The following is a 17,127-nucleotide window of genomic DNA, read 5'->3' on the forward strand; positions in this document are numbered from 1 at the left end:
CTCTCACTTTCATTTTAATTAATTTCATATAGGGGCCTACACTCTGATAAACATGGTCAATTTTTTTTTTCTGTTCACACTTATTATCAACCCGGGTCTAACCCGGGACTCATGGCAAATCAGGGTTCACCGCTCAGTCTGACATGCCGCTAGTCCGACAACACAAATTCCCTATACTTAGAGGTGTGTCAGTCCGAAAATGAAAAGCATGGCGCTAGTCCGAAAAAAGCATGCGCTAGTCCGAAAATGAAAACCACTGCAACAGTCCGACACACCGCTAGTTCGAATCTGAAAACACATTTTTCAGTCCGACACACCGCTAGTCCGAATCCGAAATCCCGGGTCCGAAATACACTGCGCTAGTCCGAATTTGGAAAACACTTCTTTAGTCCGACACTGCGCTTGTCCGAAACTGAAAACCATGGCGCTAGTCCGAAACTGAAAACTACAGTGCTAGTCAGAATCTGATAAACACTGCGCTAGTCCGAATATCGGACTAGCGCAGTGGTTTTCAATTTCGGACTAGCGCAGTGGTTTTCATTTTCGGACTAGCGGCGTGTTGGACTGGCAGAGTGTATTTTAGATTCAGACTATCGGCGTGTCGGACTGGTGAAGTGCATTTCAGATTTGGACTAGCGGTGTGTTGGACTAACGCCCTGTACCCGGGCAAATCAGGCATAGTGTGAACACGCCCAAATAAACACTGTAGACCGTATCATTTTGTCTACCCAATTGCAAAATGAGTAAACGAATTGAATACCTGAGTGGAAGAAGGGCCCAACTCCATCAAAACCGTTTTTGAGATATTAAGAAAAAACTTAATATTTGGAAAAGTTTTATAGACAGAATGTTTTCATCTTCAGGGGACCTTTAATACATGAACATACAATACTACATATTCGAAATTATATATGATGTTTCCATGGAAACGGTACAGACCTTAATACGAGCTGGAGTTGGGCCCTTCTTCCACTAATATACTGCAAGTGCCAGTTCCATGAGCAGATGTGTTATAAATACCACAGAAATTTGATAATTATCCATTAATTCCATAAGTAGAAGCATGTAATATGTTAGCAATAAAGTTTATTGTAGTGTTAAAAACAGATTTCATGGATGAACAAAATTCCTCTTTAACCCAATATTTGGGCCCAACTCCATGGAGTTGGGCCTTTCTTCCATAAAAACCATGATTAAGTGTACATGGAAGACTATTTAGAGAGTGGATTTTGGCTCATCTTTCACACACAAGGAAGAACAATCTGCTGGCAATAAAGTGCTGGGTCAAACTCATTTTTGTAAAAAATTGGAGTTGGGCCCTTCTTCCACTCAGGTATTCAATTTGATCATGAAGCTTGTAAGTTTGGTTCATTATGCAAAATGTCAGCATATTGTATTTGATTTTTTTTTTATAGGAAGAAGCTATCAGTGATCTTACAGCTCACCCATATGACACCAACAGCTTGTTCACCAGACCAGTGATCGCCTGCCATTTGTGTTAGGTGCTCAGCGGGTGGTGATGTAACTCCTCCTGTGATGTGATGCAAGTAGTGTGGGCCTTGATCATGTTTTCAACTTGGAAGCCAGTGCAGAGCATGTTCTTGCATCTGACCCATAACTCTCTGTAGGTGTACTCATTAAGAATCTTGGAACTTCAGCTACTTTTAGTCAAATGAAACATTTTCATTACATGCAGAACAGTAGATTACATGTGTGATGGAACTGCTGTGTGAGCTAGACAGGTTGTGATTAGGTTTTTGCAAATTAGACAAGTATTGTAGATGAATAATTTCTTCATCAGTTGTTTTATAATATGTAGCTAACTCTATACCGGAAACATCATCCCCATTTGAAATTGACAATTTTATTGAAAATGGCCTAAATTTGGCCAAATTTGATGTTATTTTGAAAGTTTTGACACTTAATTTGTTTCTCAGTCATGTGAGTGGTGGGTGCTGTAGCTACATCCCTGGCCACGGCCACTGACTATGAATTGGCATTGCAATGTGTGACATGTAAAGAAGCACAAACAATTTGCTGTATAAGTAGTCATGTAACCAGTGGTGTAACTAGCAGGGGGGCATGAGCCACCCCATGCGCACCTTTGTTTCAGATTGACATTTTATTGTGAAAAAGGACCTATATGTCATTGTACAAGCAATACAATAAAAAAAAAAGTCCATTATAGCCCCTGAATGAAAAGTATATCATTATCTTTGTAATCACTCAAAAAGCATTTTGTGTGAATTTTTTTACATCAGAACTAAGTGCTATTCAATTTTTATGGGCCTTTTTATTTTACATGTAAAGTCTATGGGGGTGACTATTAGAATTGGACGGCAATATTGAAAAACCTCATTTTGGGCCATGTTAGATACTAAAATGACCAAAAAGAGAATGGCACTTAGTTCGGATGTAAAATTCACACACAATGCTACCTGAGTGAGTAAAACATAATTAAATACATTTCATTCGGGGGCTACTTTAGTATACAAAAACAAAACAAAAGTCCTATACCTTAATGGTTATGGAACAAAGGTGCCTGATTTGAACCCTTGCATTTATTCCACTTTTGTACCATATGTCACTAGTTTAGATTCAATATGCCAAAAATGATCGCGCGCTTTGCGCACATTTTTACCATAAACTTGTCGCAAAAAGTAGTTGAATTCACTATACTTCAAGACAATTTTTCCAATCCCACCCCCCATGTAAAAAGAAATCTGCACCACTGTTCCGGGGACACATTCCAAGCAGATCCCAAGACTCCTCAGAACCCCCTCCTGTGTCACCCAGTGCGATGGTGTTGATGCGCTTACAAACCCAAACAGCATGAAGGATGCCTGCCTCCAATTTGTTTGCCCCTGCTTGTCCCCCCCAAATGAAAATGTTTAGTACGCCACTGGATGTAACACAGGATTTAAAATTACCATTTACCATAGCAATAATAGGTTTACACTATTTTTGAATGTATTGCCCTGCACTATACGTTACGCCATTCCTCTACATGCAAAGAAGAGGGATACGTAACTGGATTGACCCAGGGATGTAAGTAGGCCTGAAGAAAAAATCCTGAAATTCTGGAAAAAGTCCTGAAAAAGGGCATGAATTTGGGCTAAATAACCCCAAAACGGGCTGATAATAAATAAAAGTGCGAAAACTTGGACAGAAAAAAAATCCTGAATTCAGGATTAATCCTACAAACTTGCGGCCCTGATCATTGTAATTCTATAGAATTTTTACATCATGCTGATAAGACCAAAGTACTCCTCCAATATTATCTCTCAGTGGACAGATTACAAGATCTTAAGGTGGCACGCAAGGCCACTCAAAGTAGAAAATATTAGACATTGTTTTGCATTGTATCTTGAAAAGTAATGATGCTAAGTACATAAAAGTACATACATGTTCAGAAAGGAAATGATGCAAGGAATCCAACTAGCACAGCAGATTTCTACAAAAATGAGCAGTTTGTGAGAAAAATGCCCAAATTGAAAAAAATGGCATATTTGTATTCTAAAGACAAAACTAGAATTAGGGATTCAATTATGTTTCCCCGTTGTTCATGAAAACGGTGATGAACAACAGTGAAACATGATTGAATCCCTAATTCTAGTTTTAGAATCCCTTTCAACAATGAAAACAAGCTAAAGATTGTATAGTTCACAGGAATGTCAGTTAAAGGAGGATTTCATGATCCTAGCATCCTCTTTTTATGACATTTTTCGGTAGATATCCACTGTTATAATTTCGTTCTGGTATAGGCCTACCAGAACAAAATTCAAATTTGACGTTATTTTTGCTAAACTAATTAATCTGCAAGGAATATTTGGTACCAGGGTTATAGCTAGCCAAATTTTAGTGGCGGGTGACATTTATATGAAATGGTAAAACAATTGAAATTTTGATAAAAAATTGCTAATTTTTATACTGATTGTTCAGCAATTTTGAAACATTTGAGACTGGAGTGCCAGGTATTTGGGCTCAAAATTAACTTGAGTGCCGGGTGGAAATTAAGAAACATTATGTAGCTAGAGGTTTCAAGTGGTATAAAAATCTCAACTTATTTTGAGAAAAGTAGGGGGATGAGGCTGTGGATCACAAAATGCCCTTTTAATCATTGCCACTCAGCCTTACAAAAACTTCAGTGATTTGTCAGTTAAAATCAGCAAAAACTACAGAATAAGACGGCAATGTTTAGCCGCTAGGCCCGCTACCTGCAAAATAATGAATTCAAGCTGTAAGCTTGCATACAATGTACGCACACAGGTTCAAGGCATGACAAATTTTACACTCTCGCGTAATGCGTAGTCGCGCTTGCGTTCGCGTATACGTTACAGTAAAAGTGTGGATTCATCACGGATTAACAATCCGTGGCTCCTATACAAAGGTATAGGAGGAGTTCTTGAAAGAGTTTTCTCAAATTTTTTGAATTTTTTCTTTGTTTTAAAAATATGGGTCAAAAAGGATCAAAATATGATTTTTTTTTTAATTTTGACTACTTTCGGACTTTTAAGGTATATTTTTTAGAATGAAGACATGAAGACAAAAATTCAAAAATTTGAGAAATTCACCGATTTCGATATTTAGGGTAAGTTGTTATGACATACCAAAAACAAATTGGCATAAAAAATCAATTTTGGTGCTTTTCTCAAAAATTGCTCATTTTTTGTAGAAATGTCCAGTGTTGGTTGCTTGCATCATATCCTTTCCAAAAATAAATTTGTTTCTTTTAATGTTATGTACACATGTTAAACACAACTTTATGTATACTTTGTTTTATGCACTTATCATGCGTGTATTTGGGGGGGGGCTTTGGGGCGCCAGCCCCGGGGTAAAAGCAGGGGCAGCCAAAACGAAGGGCGGCAGAAGAAGAAGGGGTGGCAAACGAAGGGGCGGCGGAAAAAGAAGGGCGGCAAAAAGAATTAGTAGGAAAAAAGGGTGGAAAAAATTAGAAAAGTATAAAAAATTTTGAAAAAATTCTACTATACATGAAAATATGTTGCTTTTAGGGCGCCAGCGCTTATAATCCTTTTTTTTTTTTGCTCTTCACTTTTTCAAACCACCGAAAAAAAAATTGGGTCAACCTTTTCGGGCTGTTGAGGAAGGGGCGGCAAAATTGAATTTTCTTCAGCCCCCCGGGGTAGGAGCGGCCACGGTACGCCACTGCTTATGGTACTTTTAAAGATACAATGCAAAACAATGTCTATTAAATTTCTCACTGAGTGATCCTGCCTGCCCCCTTAAACTAACTTAAATTGGTAACAAGGAATAACTATAGAGGAGTTCTGATTTCCAGACTTTCTGTCCAGTTGTGACTGTTGGAAATTCAGATTTTTTAAAAGTGTCTAAAAGCAAAAAATCTAACAGAAAAATGCTTCAAAGTCAGAAATCTTCAATTTGAGACTTCATTAGGGACATTTCCGTGATTTTTCTTACATTTAATTGGATTTCCAGGATTTTTCAAGTAACATTGGCAACTGGAATTCAAGCCGTTTTCAGAAAGCAGACATGGAAATCCGGACATTTCGTTGATTGAAAAGTTACTCCTCTATAGGGGGTGTGCACTTATTTTCTGCCCAGGGGGGCCACTGGTCATTGACCAGGGGGTATCATGCGTGGCCAAAGATGCAAGTGAAAAGGGTCTTTTTTCATGATCAGGCACTGTACTTACGTATCGTGAATAGAGTATCTAAAACAAGGAAATTTGAGAAAAAGGGTATACATGTACCTTGTACAATAAATCAGTATTTAGGGTCCTTTGAGACAAATGTAGTATGTAATAAAGGTTAAAAGTTATGAACTTTTGAATTTGTGTTTTCCCAGTTATGAAGGGTTTTAGAGTCAAAATATGACTGATTTACTTGCTTCTAATGGGGGCAAAAATAATGTCAATACTTATTTAGGGTATGAAATTGCACTTGTCATACTTGTTTAGGGGTGCATTTTCAGACCTCGTAAATACTTGTTTAGGGTCAGGGTGCTATTTGAAACTTCGTGGCCACGCATGATACCCCCTTGTCAATGAACAGTGCCCCCCGGATTTTCTGGGATAGCCCATTATACATTTTATCATCTATATTTACATCAAAAGCCTTACGATTTACTTGTATGATTATGTAATTCACCACATTTCTTTTGTATTTTGCTATTATTTGTTCAATAAAAAAAAACTAAAAAATAACCATTCTGTGATTTGTTGATGTTGTCCTTTTAATAAACGTAATGTAACCATTAAAAATATTAATAGAGGGCCTACTTGTAGTACAGGATTTACATTTATTACTTGACTACACTGCAAAAACAAGTGTTTATATTTAAACACCATATTGTGTTTATTAGAGCAACACTTAATAAACACATAATTCATGTTAATGGTCTAACACTAATGTTCATAAATTAACACTTGGTGTTATATTACAAACATTAGTGTTTGTAATATAACACCAAGTGTTAATTTATGAACATTAGTGTTAGAAAAATTAACATTAGTGTTAGACCATTAACATGAATTATGTGTTTATTAAGTGTTGCTCTGATAAACACAATATGGTGTTTAAATATAAACATTTGTTTTGGCAGTGTAGAAAATGACTTCTGGCTTTTATTAATTATTTCTTTGAGGGTACACAACTTCTTGATTAGGGGAGGAAAAAACACTGTTTTACGGGCGGATGGATTTTTTAAGTAGGGTCGGTCGGTCAGGATTTTTTTATTTGGTTTTATGGAGGCCAAAATGACAGTTAAACAGTGGTGTGGCCAGGGGTGGGTGGAGAGGGGAAGTTGCCCCCCTGAGAGGGGAAAAGGAGCATCCACAGCCGGGGCCAGTCCCCTCAGAGAGAAGTCTTGCCCTCCCCTCCCTGTGGCTGTGGGATGCTCTGAATATTTTTCAAAAAAATTCCGGAATCAATCAATTTTGGCCCCTAAACGGTTATTTTACATAATTCTAGCAACAAGTAAAAAAAATGTTTTAAATCCCTAAATCACAAGATCTAGCCAGTCGGGCCTATAAAACGGGGTTTTCCCCGTTACCTTATGCTTCTTCTATTATTCATTTATTTACTTTATATTTTTTTTGTTTTCATATATTTTATTACACTTTTCGATGTAAACAACAAAACAAAAAAGGACAAAACAGAAAATCATACCAAAATATTAGAAACAAAGCTCGTACTCACACGCTATTTAAAAAAAAAGAAAGATCAAACATTCACCATAATCCAGGTCTGTCGTATGTTGAAAGAGAAAAAAAAAATCAATTAAATTAAAATATTGTTGTTAAAAGGAACAAGGTGTCAATGGTCCAAATTTTGAAATGAAAATTATTATAGAACTTGAAACACGAAAAAAAAGAATTATATTATTACAGGTAGGCCTATCATGTTCCGATACTAAATATTTTGTCAAATTTGGAAAAGTGAAAGCTGTGCCAGTCAAATTATTTTCGTCCCAGAATTGATCAAATCACAATCTTGAAAAATCACAATTTTGGAAAGGATACTTTTGATTTAGGCCTATGTAGGCCCCATGTATATGCGTTTAAGTCCGGGGTTTTAGTTTGATTTCTGAACTTGACATGGAAAAAGAAAGTCATAAAAAGTGAACCATTTTGACAAAGTTACCTTATTAAGAAGTCACTCCAGATCGAGATTATTGTTCATTAAAGTCCTTAGGGAAACTACATCGCTTGCCTTTTTACCTAAGCAATCGCATTTTCTTTCCTAGGCCTACTCTTATAATAGGCCTATCCCCAATCTGGGAATAAAAGCTAATAAAATCCCTGGCAATGCACCCCTGGCAATTCTCCGCACGGGCCATGATTTTTTCATGAGTGATGCTCATAAATTCGATATTTTATTCATATTGGGCGTTACCTGCTGTAAATCTATAATTTATCTAGTATAAATTAAATATACATGATAAGTAGCTACAATTTTATGGAATTAATACGATAGAAATACCAAAAATTAACTTTCAGTGCAGGTATAAATTAACACTGAGTTTGTGCATCAACTAGACGGTGTTTTAATGTTTGAGCGACCGTGAGTTGTGAGTTCAGTCAGAGTCGCCGGTAGGCACATTTTACAATCAGTAAATCCAGATTTCTAAGAGGAGAGCAGATAAAATACATACATCTTGAGGTAGCCCTTAATGTAACTTAAACATGACAGGAGTCACTCCAAAAAATAACGAGTCCGTTTTCTGTAAATGGCCATCGTTCACCCACGTAATTTACCACAGGTCAACATTAGGTAAGCTTTCCGGGCTATAAAAATTTCCCCAAACTCGTTAAATTATGTCTCAAATATTTCAGCTAATGATCACACACGAATTAAACCACAACAAAAGGAGTAAAAATCATGTCTGTTATTTATTTTATTTGCATTTTATTAGAACTACATGTAACATTTTCGTATATTCTAATATCATAAAATATTTTATAATGTTTGAAATTACAATTTGCGTGCATGCGATTTTTATAATAGAAACGTTGAGTTGTGGAATGCTGCCCTCTATATTTTAATAAAAGTCCTATACGCCAGTGGTTAAGCGACCAAGGTGGGCAGAGCAGCACAGTAAACTCACTTCAGAAGAACTAAAGAAAAACCAAACAGCCTTTTAGGGCTACCGTTCATTCTAAAAAGAGAAATGACTTATGTTGTAAAAAAAAAAAAAAAGAAAAGAAAGCAAGAAACAACAAAGTAAGAAAGTAAGAAACATAATAAAACAAAAAGGCATAAATAACCAAGAAAAAAGTAAGTAATTGCAAGTAAAGCAAAAGCAATCCCATTCGGCATCCATTTTACCCACAAATTAATGACACTATTAACAAAATACATTGCCCATAAACACACCGGTAAAGCCCATTCCATAAATAAAATTATTTTATAAAGGTATCATTGAGGAATGTTTGATATTCATGCATGGTATGTGTACTCCTTTTCAATCTTTGAAGTAGCGAAACCTTCTCCGTGGACAGAGTAAAAAAACGGGTACATTTCTTTAAAAGAGCATATCTTCAAAAGTTGTGAGCCGATTGATATAATTGTTTTGGTTTATTAAAGCCAACGACTCCAGGTTTATTTACATACCAAATATATTTGATCAACTGTTCAAAAATAGGAGAAAAATAGCGTGCAATGAGGGGCCTCTTTTTTTTGGGACACCCTGTATAAAGCAATATTTTTTTCTTCAGTAATGTTAGTTAAAAACACAGTCCTTGGATATACATTTAAAAAAAAATTATGGTGTTAAGGCATGAAAGTGTGTATTTTAGTGTAAGATTTTTGATTTTGATAGGCTTTAGCGTTTTAAACTAATAAAGTTCGCTAAAGAAAGATATTTCGCACCTCTGTAAGTATAAGGCACATCCTGTGGGTCTATATATTACAGTTTTGTCAGAATATCCGTTTTTATTTCTCCTTTTTTCACTTGCGACTGCCAAAATGTCCAACAAGTACTTAATTTTTAATATAACTAGCAGACATAATCAATATTTCTATTGTGGCTTGCAAAATCATCCATCCATGGGTACATTCGCGGGTTGATTTTGACAAAACTGGTAGTCAGAATTGACAAATGGTGCAATCAAAACGGTTGGGAAAAATCCTTCATTAGCAAACTATATTACTTTGAAAAGCTAAAAGGTTGATAACAAAAAAAAAAAGCTTGTGGGCCAAGTTAAAGCCTATCAAAATCGAAAATCTTACATTAAATGACTGAATTTCACGCCTTCATAAACAACAGTGTGCTTAGACTTAATTATTTGACCATTGTTAAGGCGTGGGGTATGGGCGAACTTTAAGTACAGGTATCTGGAGAGGGGAAGGAAAGAGTTACCCCAAATCACAGCGGCAGGTAGTGACTGGGCCGCCGAGTTCGAATATATGTATTTATTTTGGAAGGTTCGTGTTTGATTTAAATTTTGGGGCGTTTTTCCAAAATTTGATATTTCAAAAAAGCGACATGCCAAAGACAACTCTTTGGGCACATAGTTTGTTATTGTTATTGCAGTTCTTTTCCTCATACCTACGTTACCATTCGCTTGGGTGATTTACTAATATTACATATTTTACGACTGCAGTTTGGCGTTTTCAATGCGTTTTAAACGCATCATGAAACTAACGCAAATATCTAGTCACGCTGCTTTTAGAATTTTTACCAGATCGTCGGCTTTTGCAGGCAACAGAATGCAGATTGGCTCACGATAGATGTCGTATTCATCTATGTGGGTCACTTGATGATAAAATTACTTTGAATTCCTTGTAACAACACGCAGATTGTCCTCTGGATTTTGGAACAGCTTTACACTTCACCGCCATATCAAATCTCATAAAAAACACACGACTGGCGAGTATGTTTTTATGTTTCCCGCACGAAAGCTTGCGTCTAAATCTAGCATAGAAATAAACAAAGGACCTAAAATACTACCTTGGGGAACTCCGCATGTTATGACAAGAGGATCAGACTCAACTCCATCAATTTGAACAATTTGTTTACGATCAAAAAGATACGATTCAAACCAGGATGTGGACTTAACACCCATGACAGACAGTTTGTTGCACAAGATTTTATGGTCAACACTGTCAAATGCCTTCTGGATATCTAATAAAACCATCACAGTATAGAAGCCAGCAGCCGTTTTCTTTCTGATATGATCTTGAAGGTGAATGAGGCAAGTGTCAGTTGAGTATGATCCTCTGAAGCCAGATTGGAGTTCATGAAGGAGTTTATTTTCAACCAGGAATTTGTTCAATTGGAAAAAGACAGTCTTTTTCTAAAATTTTGGAGACAACTGGGATAATGCTTTACAGGTCTATAATTTCCTGCATCCAGCCTGCTCTTCCTCTTGTAGAGAGGGATGACTTTTGCCAATTTCATTTGAGTTGAAACAATGAATGAATGAATGAATGAATCTTTATTTCCATAATAAAAAACAACAAAATACAAAGAAATTCAACATCATAAAAATAAAACAAGACAATATGGAGGAGATGATCGAAAGGTCAATAAGGCCAGCATTGAACATCCCCTTACAGAACTAAATTAATACAACAACAAACGAGTATATTAAGAACAAAAACGGGGCTCCAAGAACTAGTTGTAAAATGAGATTAGCTGTGTTTTATATTTGTTTCGAAAATGTTTGATTGAGAATGCTACTTTAAGGTTATCGTTCAGGGAATTCCATAACAGTGGGCCGGTAGTCCTGATTGAATGATCGGTGAATACTTTCTTGTTTCTTGTTTGATTATACTTATTACTGTTTCTTGTGTGATAGCCCATTAGGCATGAAAATAAAGGCAAGGGTGCCGGGTTTTGGAATACCAAACCATTTTTTCAAATGACGATTGCACATAGCGTCCAGCGCTTGGAGATGAGAAAAGCAGAGATCATTGACTGTCAAATGGTAGCGTAAAGAGGGAAGGAAGTATCTTGTGTAAACTTGAATCTTATATTCGTTACGAATAACAGAAGTTTCGATATTTTCCAGGGCGGAAGAAATTTTGTCCTTGAGCTATTCAAAAATATCCGAGGAATTGTTGCGAAAAGTAATGAGGGAACCAAGAAATTTGTGAGAATCATTTTCAACGGTTGGGACCTCAACGCCTGCAATGTCGAAAAGAATGGAAGTGGGGAGCCTGCAGAAAGGGATAACGATCTGCATTTGGAAGGCTTTAATTTGAGACCCATTGAAGAACAATGGTCGGTGATGCGGTTAATGAAACGTTGATGTGTTTTCTTATGTCTTGTGGTCAGACAAAAATCATCAGCAAATGGGGTGGTGATGAATTTGGTACCATTGAGATCGTAACCAAAATTGGAATTGGCGATGAGGTCTTGAACAATAGGATCAAAGCAGAGGATAAACATTAACGGTGAAAGAGGGTCGCCCTGGAAAATACCTTTCTTAAACTGAAATTGATTCGAAATCCAGTCCTTTGAGGAAACTCTACCAGTGAGAGATGAATAAAGATTGTTAATGTACAGTTGAATACAGGGAGGGAAATTTAATCTCTTCAGAGTGTGATAGATAAGCTCATGTTGAACACTACCGAAGGCGTCTTCTAAGTCAAACCAGGTAGCATGAACAGTCTTAGAGTTAGCTTTAGCATGAATTAAAATTTCATGGACAATTGTATTATGATCCGTACAACCACTAATGCCTTTCAAGAAAGCTTTTTGAAACTTAATGTCAATAAGATTGTTAGAAATAACAAACTTCTCAAATCTTTCGGCAAACACTTGGTGATAGAGTTTTCCAGTAACGCTGGCAAGAGCAATCATGCGGAAATTAGATGGATTGTCAGTATCACCTTTTTTTGTATACACCTAGTTCTAGTTTGAATATATCATATACATTGAGCATATTTAATTTATGAAATAGTGGTCCAGAATGGCTTCGATAATGGCTATTTGAAATAGTTCTCATGGCCCATTTTTGGAGCAAATGTATTTTATCAAGATATGTTTTACATGCATTCCCCGTGTAAGTATACCATAATTAATATAAGGCAAGACAAGCGTACAATAAAGCGTGTGCAAAACACGCCCAGGTATAAAAAATTTCAACTTGTTTATCATACCTATATTCCGTGAGATTGTTTTTGAGATTCCGTTGATATGGTTTTTCCATGTGAGATTTTCATCGATAATTACACCTAAAAATTTGGTTTCGGTTACCCTTTGCAAGTTTGTACCATCCAAAGTAATATCTCTGTTTTCTTGTGAATTATTTATCGAAGTCATTCTAGGGGTACCCATAATCATGTAATTAGTTTTACTAGCATTTACAGAAAGTTTGTTTGCTTTAAACCAGTTACTCACTTCGGATAACTCTTTATTTATTAATGACATTTGATTAACAATATCATTGCTTGAGTATAAAATTGTCGTATCATCAGCAAACAATACAAAGTCTAACATATTCGAGGTATTCGTTATATCATTTATGTACAAAATAAATAGTAAAGGACCTAATATTGAGCCTTGAGGGACTCCGCAAAATTATACTTTTATATTTGGAATTTTTATTATTGAAGTTCACATATGTTTTCTATCACTTAAATAGCTCTTGAACCAGTCATAAACAATTCCTCTGAATCCAAAATGTTCTAATTTATGAAGTAGAATACTATGGTCAATAGTGTCGAAAGCTTTTGATAGGTCAAGAAACACTCCTATAGTAGTTTCATCATTTTCTACTGCATTATTTATCTTATCAACCAGATGCATAATTGCCATTTGAGTGGAATGATTGGCTCTAAATCCAAATTGTTTATCATTGAGAATGTTATTATTATTAATAAATTCAACACTTCTATTAAAGATCAATCTTTCAAGGATTTTGGAGAAAACCGGCAGAAGTGATATGGGTCTGTAATTTGAGAATATCTCGGCATCATCTTTTTTTATAGATAGGAATTATCTTAGCTAATTTTAATTGGGTAGGAACATATCCTGTTGACAAAGACAAATTAAAGATTGCTGTAAGAGGTTGAGCAAGTTCTTTAGCTAGTTTTTTTACAACGAAGTTTCCTATGTCGTCATGACCTGCGCTTTTATTCTGGTCGATTATGTTGATTATTTTCAAGATCTCTGATTCAACTATTGGTTTCAGAAATATACTGTTTTGGCATGGCTTTCTTAGATAATCGTAATAATTTTTGCCAGAGTTATGAATTTGAGATGCTAATTTTGATCCTACATTAACAAAGAAATCGTTGAATTCGTTTGATATGACTGTTGGGTCTGTGATTATAGCTCCTGAGTCCCCTTTATACTGGTCTGAGAGCGTTTGTTTTTGTGTTCGGCCATTGACATTGTTGATTGTCTTCCACGTTTGCCGCATATTATTTTTGACATTTTCAAATTTAAAAAAATAATAATTGCGCTTTGATTTCCTGATTATGCCATGTAGTTTATTTCTGAATGTTATACAATACAATACAATACAATACAAAAAGCATTTGCGCCATTTCCATAAGGCTCAGAGCGCTTACAAAATACCTTAATACTACAACTTAAAAATACATTTTGAAGGTGTATCTTAAAAAATAATACAAATTACAATATCAATAAGAACATGTTATGGGAACAAATAAGTTTTAAGCGCTTTTTTGAAAAAAATTGTTGATGAAGATTGTCTAATATAGACAGGTAGCTTATTCCACTCTTTTGATGCAAAAACTGTAAAAGTTCTATCACCAGCTAAGACTCTAGTCATGGGATAGTCAAGACGAAGATAATCACCGCAAGATCGAAGTTGTCTCTTTGGAACATACAATGATAAGCAATTTGACAAATATGTTGGTCCTTGGTTGTGAAGACATTTATATACAAGCAAAAGTAATTTGAAAATGATCCTTTGCCGTATTGGCAGCCAATGAAGTGATTTCAGAAGTGGACCCGCTGAGTGTTTTCGGTCAACTTCAAATACAAGACGTGCTGCCCAGTTTTGAAGACGTTGTAGACGAATAATATGAGTAGATGGTGATGATGAGAGAAGACCATTACAATAGTCAAGACGAGAAAGTATCAATGAACGTGTGGCATGATGACATGTAGGTTGGTCTATATATTTCCTAATTCTAGCGATGTTTCGAAGATGAAAAATAACAGATTTGCTAACATTTGTAATATGAGAAGACATAGTCATGTGAGTATCGAAAAAAGCACCCAGATTCCTAATGGTCTTTGCAGATTCGATGCGTTCATTTCCAATAGATAAAGTTATATTAGGTGGCAAATGTTTGTTATAATAATATGGTGATGCAGCTATAATGAATTATTCTGTTTTACTATCATTTAACGACAGTTTGTTTGCAGTCATCCAGTTTTTTATATCCAATACACAATTTTGAAGCCGAATTATTGCACTGTCAAGATCGCCCGGCACTTTGGGATCAAATGATGCATATAATTGTGTATCATCTGCATAAACATGATGAGAAATATTATGATAATTTGCAATGTCACCAACTGGAAGGATGTACACAGTGTAGCCAACAGGTCCAACTACAGAGCCCTGTGGCAAACCAAACTGCGAGATAATTGGCTCTGAGAGTTGACCTGCTATATATCCACTTGGGTAGACCAATCAGCAAGATATGAACGAAACCAGTTTAATGCGGGTCCTTTGACACAAATTCGCTTAGAAAGACGAGAAATTAAAATGTTGTGATCAATTGTGTCAAAGGCAGCTGACAAGTCCAATAATACAAGAGCTCTGTTAGCATCAATTGAAAACATAATGTCATTTTTTACTTTTATAAGTGCTGATTCAGTGCTGTGCAGTGGTCTGTATGCTGATTGGTAAGGATCCGCGAGGTGGTTTAAATCCATATGTTCTGTTAGACGTGAGCATGCAATTTTTTTCAATTAAATTGCCAACAAAAGTTATATTGGCAACAGGTCTGTAGTTTTTGAGAACATTTTGATCCAGAGTTGGCTTTTTAAGAAGCGGCCTTATAATTGCAGAATGAGCTCCTTTTGGAAAAACTCCGGTGGAAAGAGAGACATTAACAATATCAGTTAGCACTGGAAGAAGTTGAGGTAGATTCTTGTCTTTGAGGTACCATGTTGGGATAGGATCCAACCGACTGGTTTTGCTTGGTGATGACATGATGATTTTCAATATTTCTTCATCAGTAGTTGGCCTAAACACTTCAAGTGGTGGAATATTTTCACAAGAAGAGTCACAAAAGCGATCAGGAACATTAACATTTTGACTATCTAGTTTCATTTTGATATTTACAATCTTATTTACAAAATATGAGGAGAATTGATTGGCAAGGTCTGCAGCAGAATCATAGTATGGAAGCTGTTGAACATGTTTGTTGAGAAGCGAGTTAATTGTACGATAGACATCTTTTGTTGAACATGTAGAAAGTTTGTCTTTGAAAAATGCTTGTTTTGCAGACATGGTGAGTTCATTTACTTTACGGTTTTCAATTAAATAAAGTTCACGATCAAGTTCAGACCCAGATTTCCTCCACTTTCGCTCTGCTCGACGGCGTTCACGGCGTGCAGTGTGAATTGAATCAGTATAGTATGGCATGCGGTTTTTAACAAGGCGGGTACGAGTTGTAGAAGGAGCATATGTATCAAGTAAAAATTTCATTCCAGAATCATACCACTCAAACATGGCAGAGCTATCATGAAGAATGTGAGATGGTTGATTAGAAATAAGTTCATCAAGAGATTTTGCAGACTTCACATTGTCAATATCACAATATTTGCGTTGAGTAGAAACAATTTTCATGGGTTTAGGTTTGGGTAAATCTAATGTGAAACAAATAACACGGTGATCAGACATAAGTTTATCCTCTGTAAAGCAGTCTTTCAACAATGTTTCATCAGAGCGAGTAAAAACTAAATCCAAAGTATGTCCATCTTTATGAGTTGGTCCATTAACATGTTGTATGAAACCAGCAGAAGTGGTAGCACTTGAGAAACGAATAACATCATATTTGGCAGGATTATCCCAATGAACATTAAAATCTCCAAGTAAGATTAATTTACCTGGGAGTAGAGACATCTCAGTAACAAATTGTTCAAATTCATATAGAAACATGGAATTGGTAAAACCATTTTCAGTAGATGGAGGTGGTCTATATACAATTATAAAATTTACAGAATGAGAATTGTTGGTAACATGAGCATATTCACAAGTAGTATAAACACTTTAACATTGTTTGATCATCAATTTCATAGGAGTCTTAAAAACTACAGCTATCCCACCACCACGATTATCAGAGTTACGAGGTATATTTAAGAAAGTGTACCCAGGAGGGGTACAGAAACCTATAATTACAGAATCAGAGCAACTATCTAGCCAGCTCTCAACAATAATCATTATATCAACATCATGTGTACAAATATAGTCAGTTAGTTCAATATGCTTATTTCTTGTAGAGCGAGCATTCCATAAACACACTTTAGTTCCAGACATTATATTAGAGTTGAACTTAGGGAGAGTTTTCAAGTTTGTTAGATTTGATCCACTTGGATGGTCAGTATGTCTTACAGGTAACCTTCTGGATACGGTTGTCAGAACTGGAATGGAAGATTCCGATAGTTCAGTGTTCATTTGAAGAGATGATGATGCATTGAACCAGGGTTTTC

The 17,127-nt window shown here is 35.9% G+C and overlaps 1 protein-coding gene across 1 annotated transcript; it reads right to left on the minus strand.

Annotated features, from left to right (window-relative positions):
* Window positions 1-15,283: 15,283 nt before the first annotated feature.
* On the minus strand, window positions 15,284-16,540 carry LOC140144862 (uncharacterized). The gene has a single exon (XM_072166664.1). The coding sequence runs from the start codon at window positions 16,538-16,540 to the stop codon at window positions 15,284-15,286; it is 1,257 nt and encodes a 418-aa protein (XP_072022765.1).
* Window positions 16,541-17,127: the final 587 nt, after the last annotated feature.

This window comes from Amphiura filiformis, unplaced genomic scaffold, assembly GCF_039555335.1.
Source record: "Amphiura filiformis unplaced genomic scaffold, Afil_fr2py scaffold_89, whole genome shotgun sequence".
Classification (NCBI taxonomy): domain Eukaryota; kingdom Metazoa; phylum Echinodermata; class Ophiuroidea; order Amphilepidida; family Amphiuridae; genus Amphiura; species Amphiura filiformis.

Bases quoted from the DNA above. Each gene is read 5' to 3' on its own strand.
- LOC140144862 (XM_072166664.1), bottom strand. From the start codon at position 16,540: ATGTCTCTACTCCCAGGTAAATTAATCTTACTTGGAGATTTTAATGTT.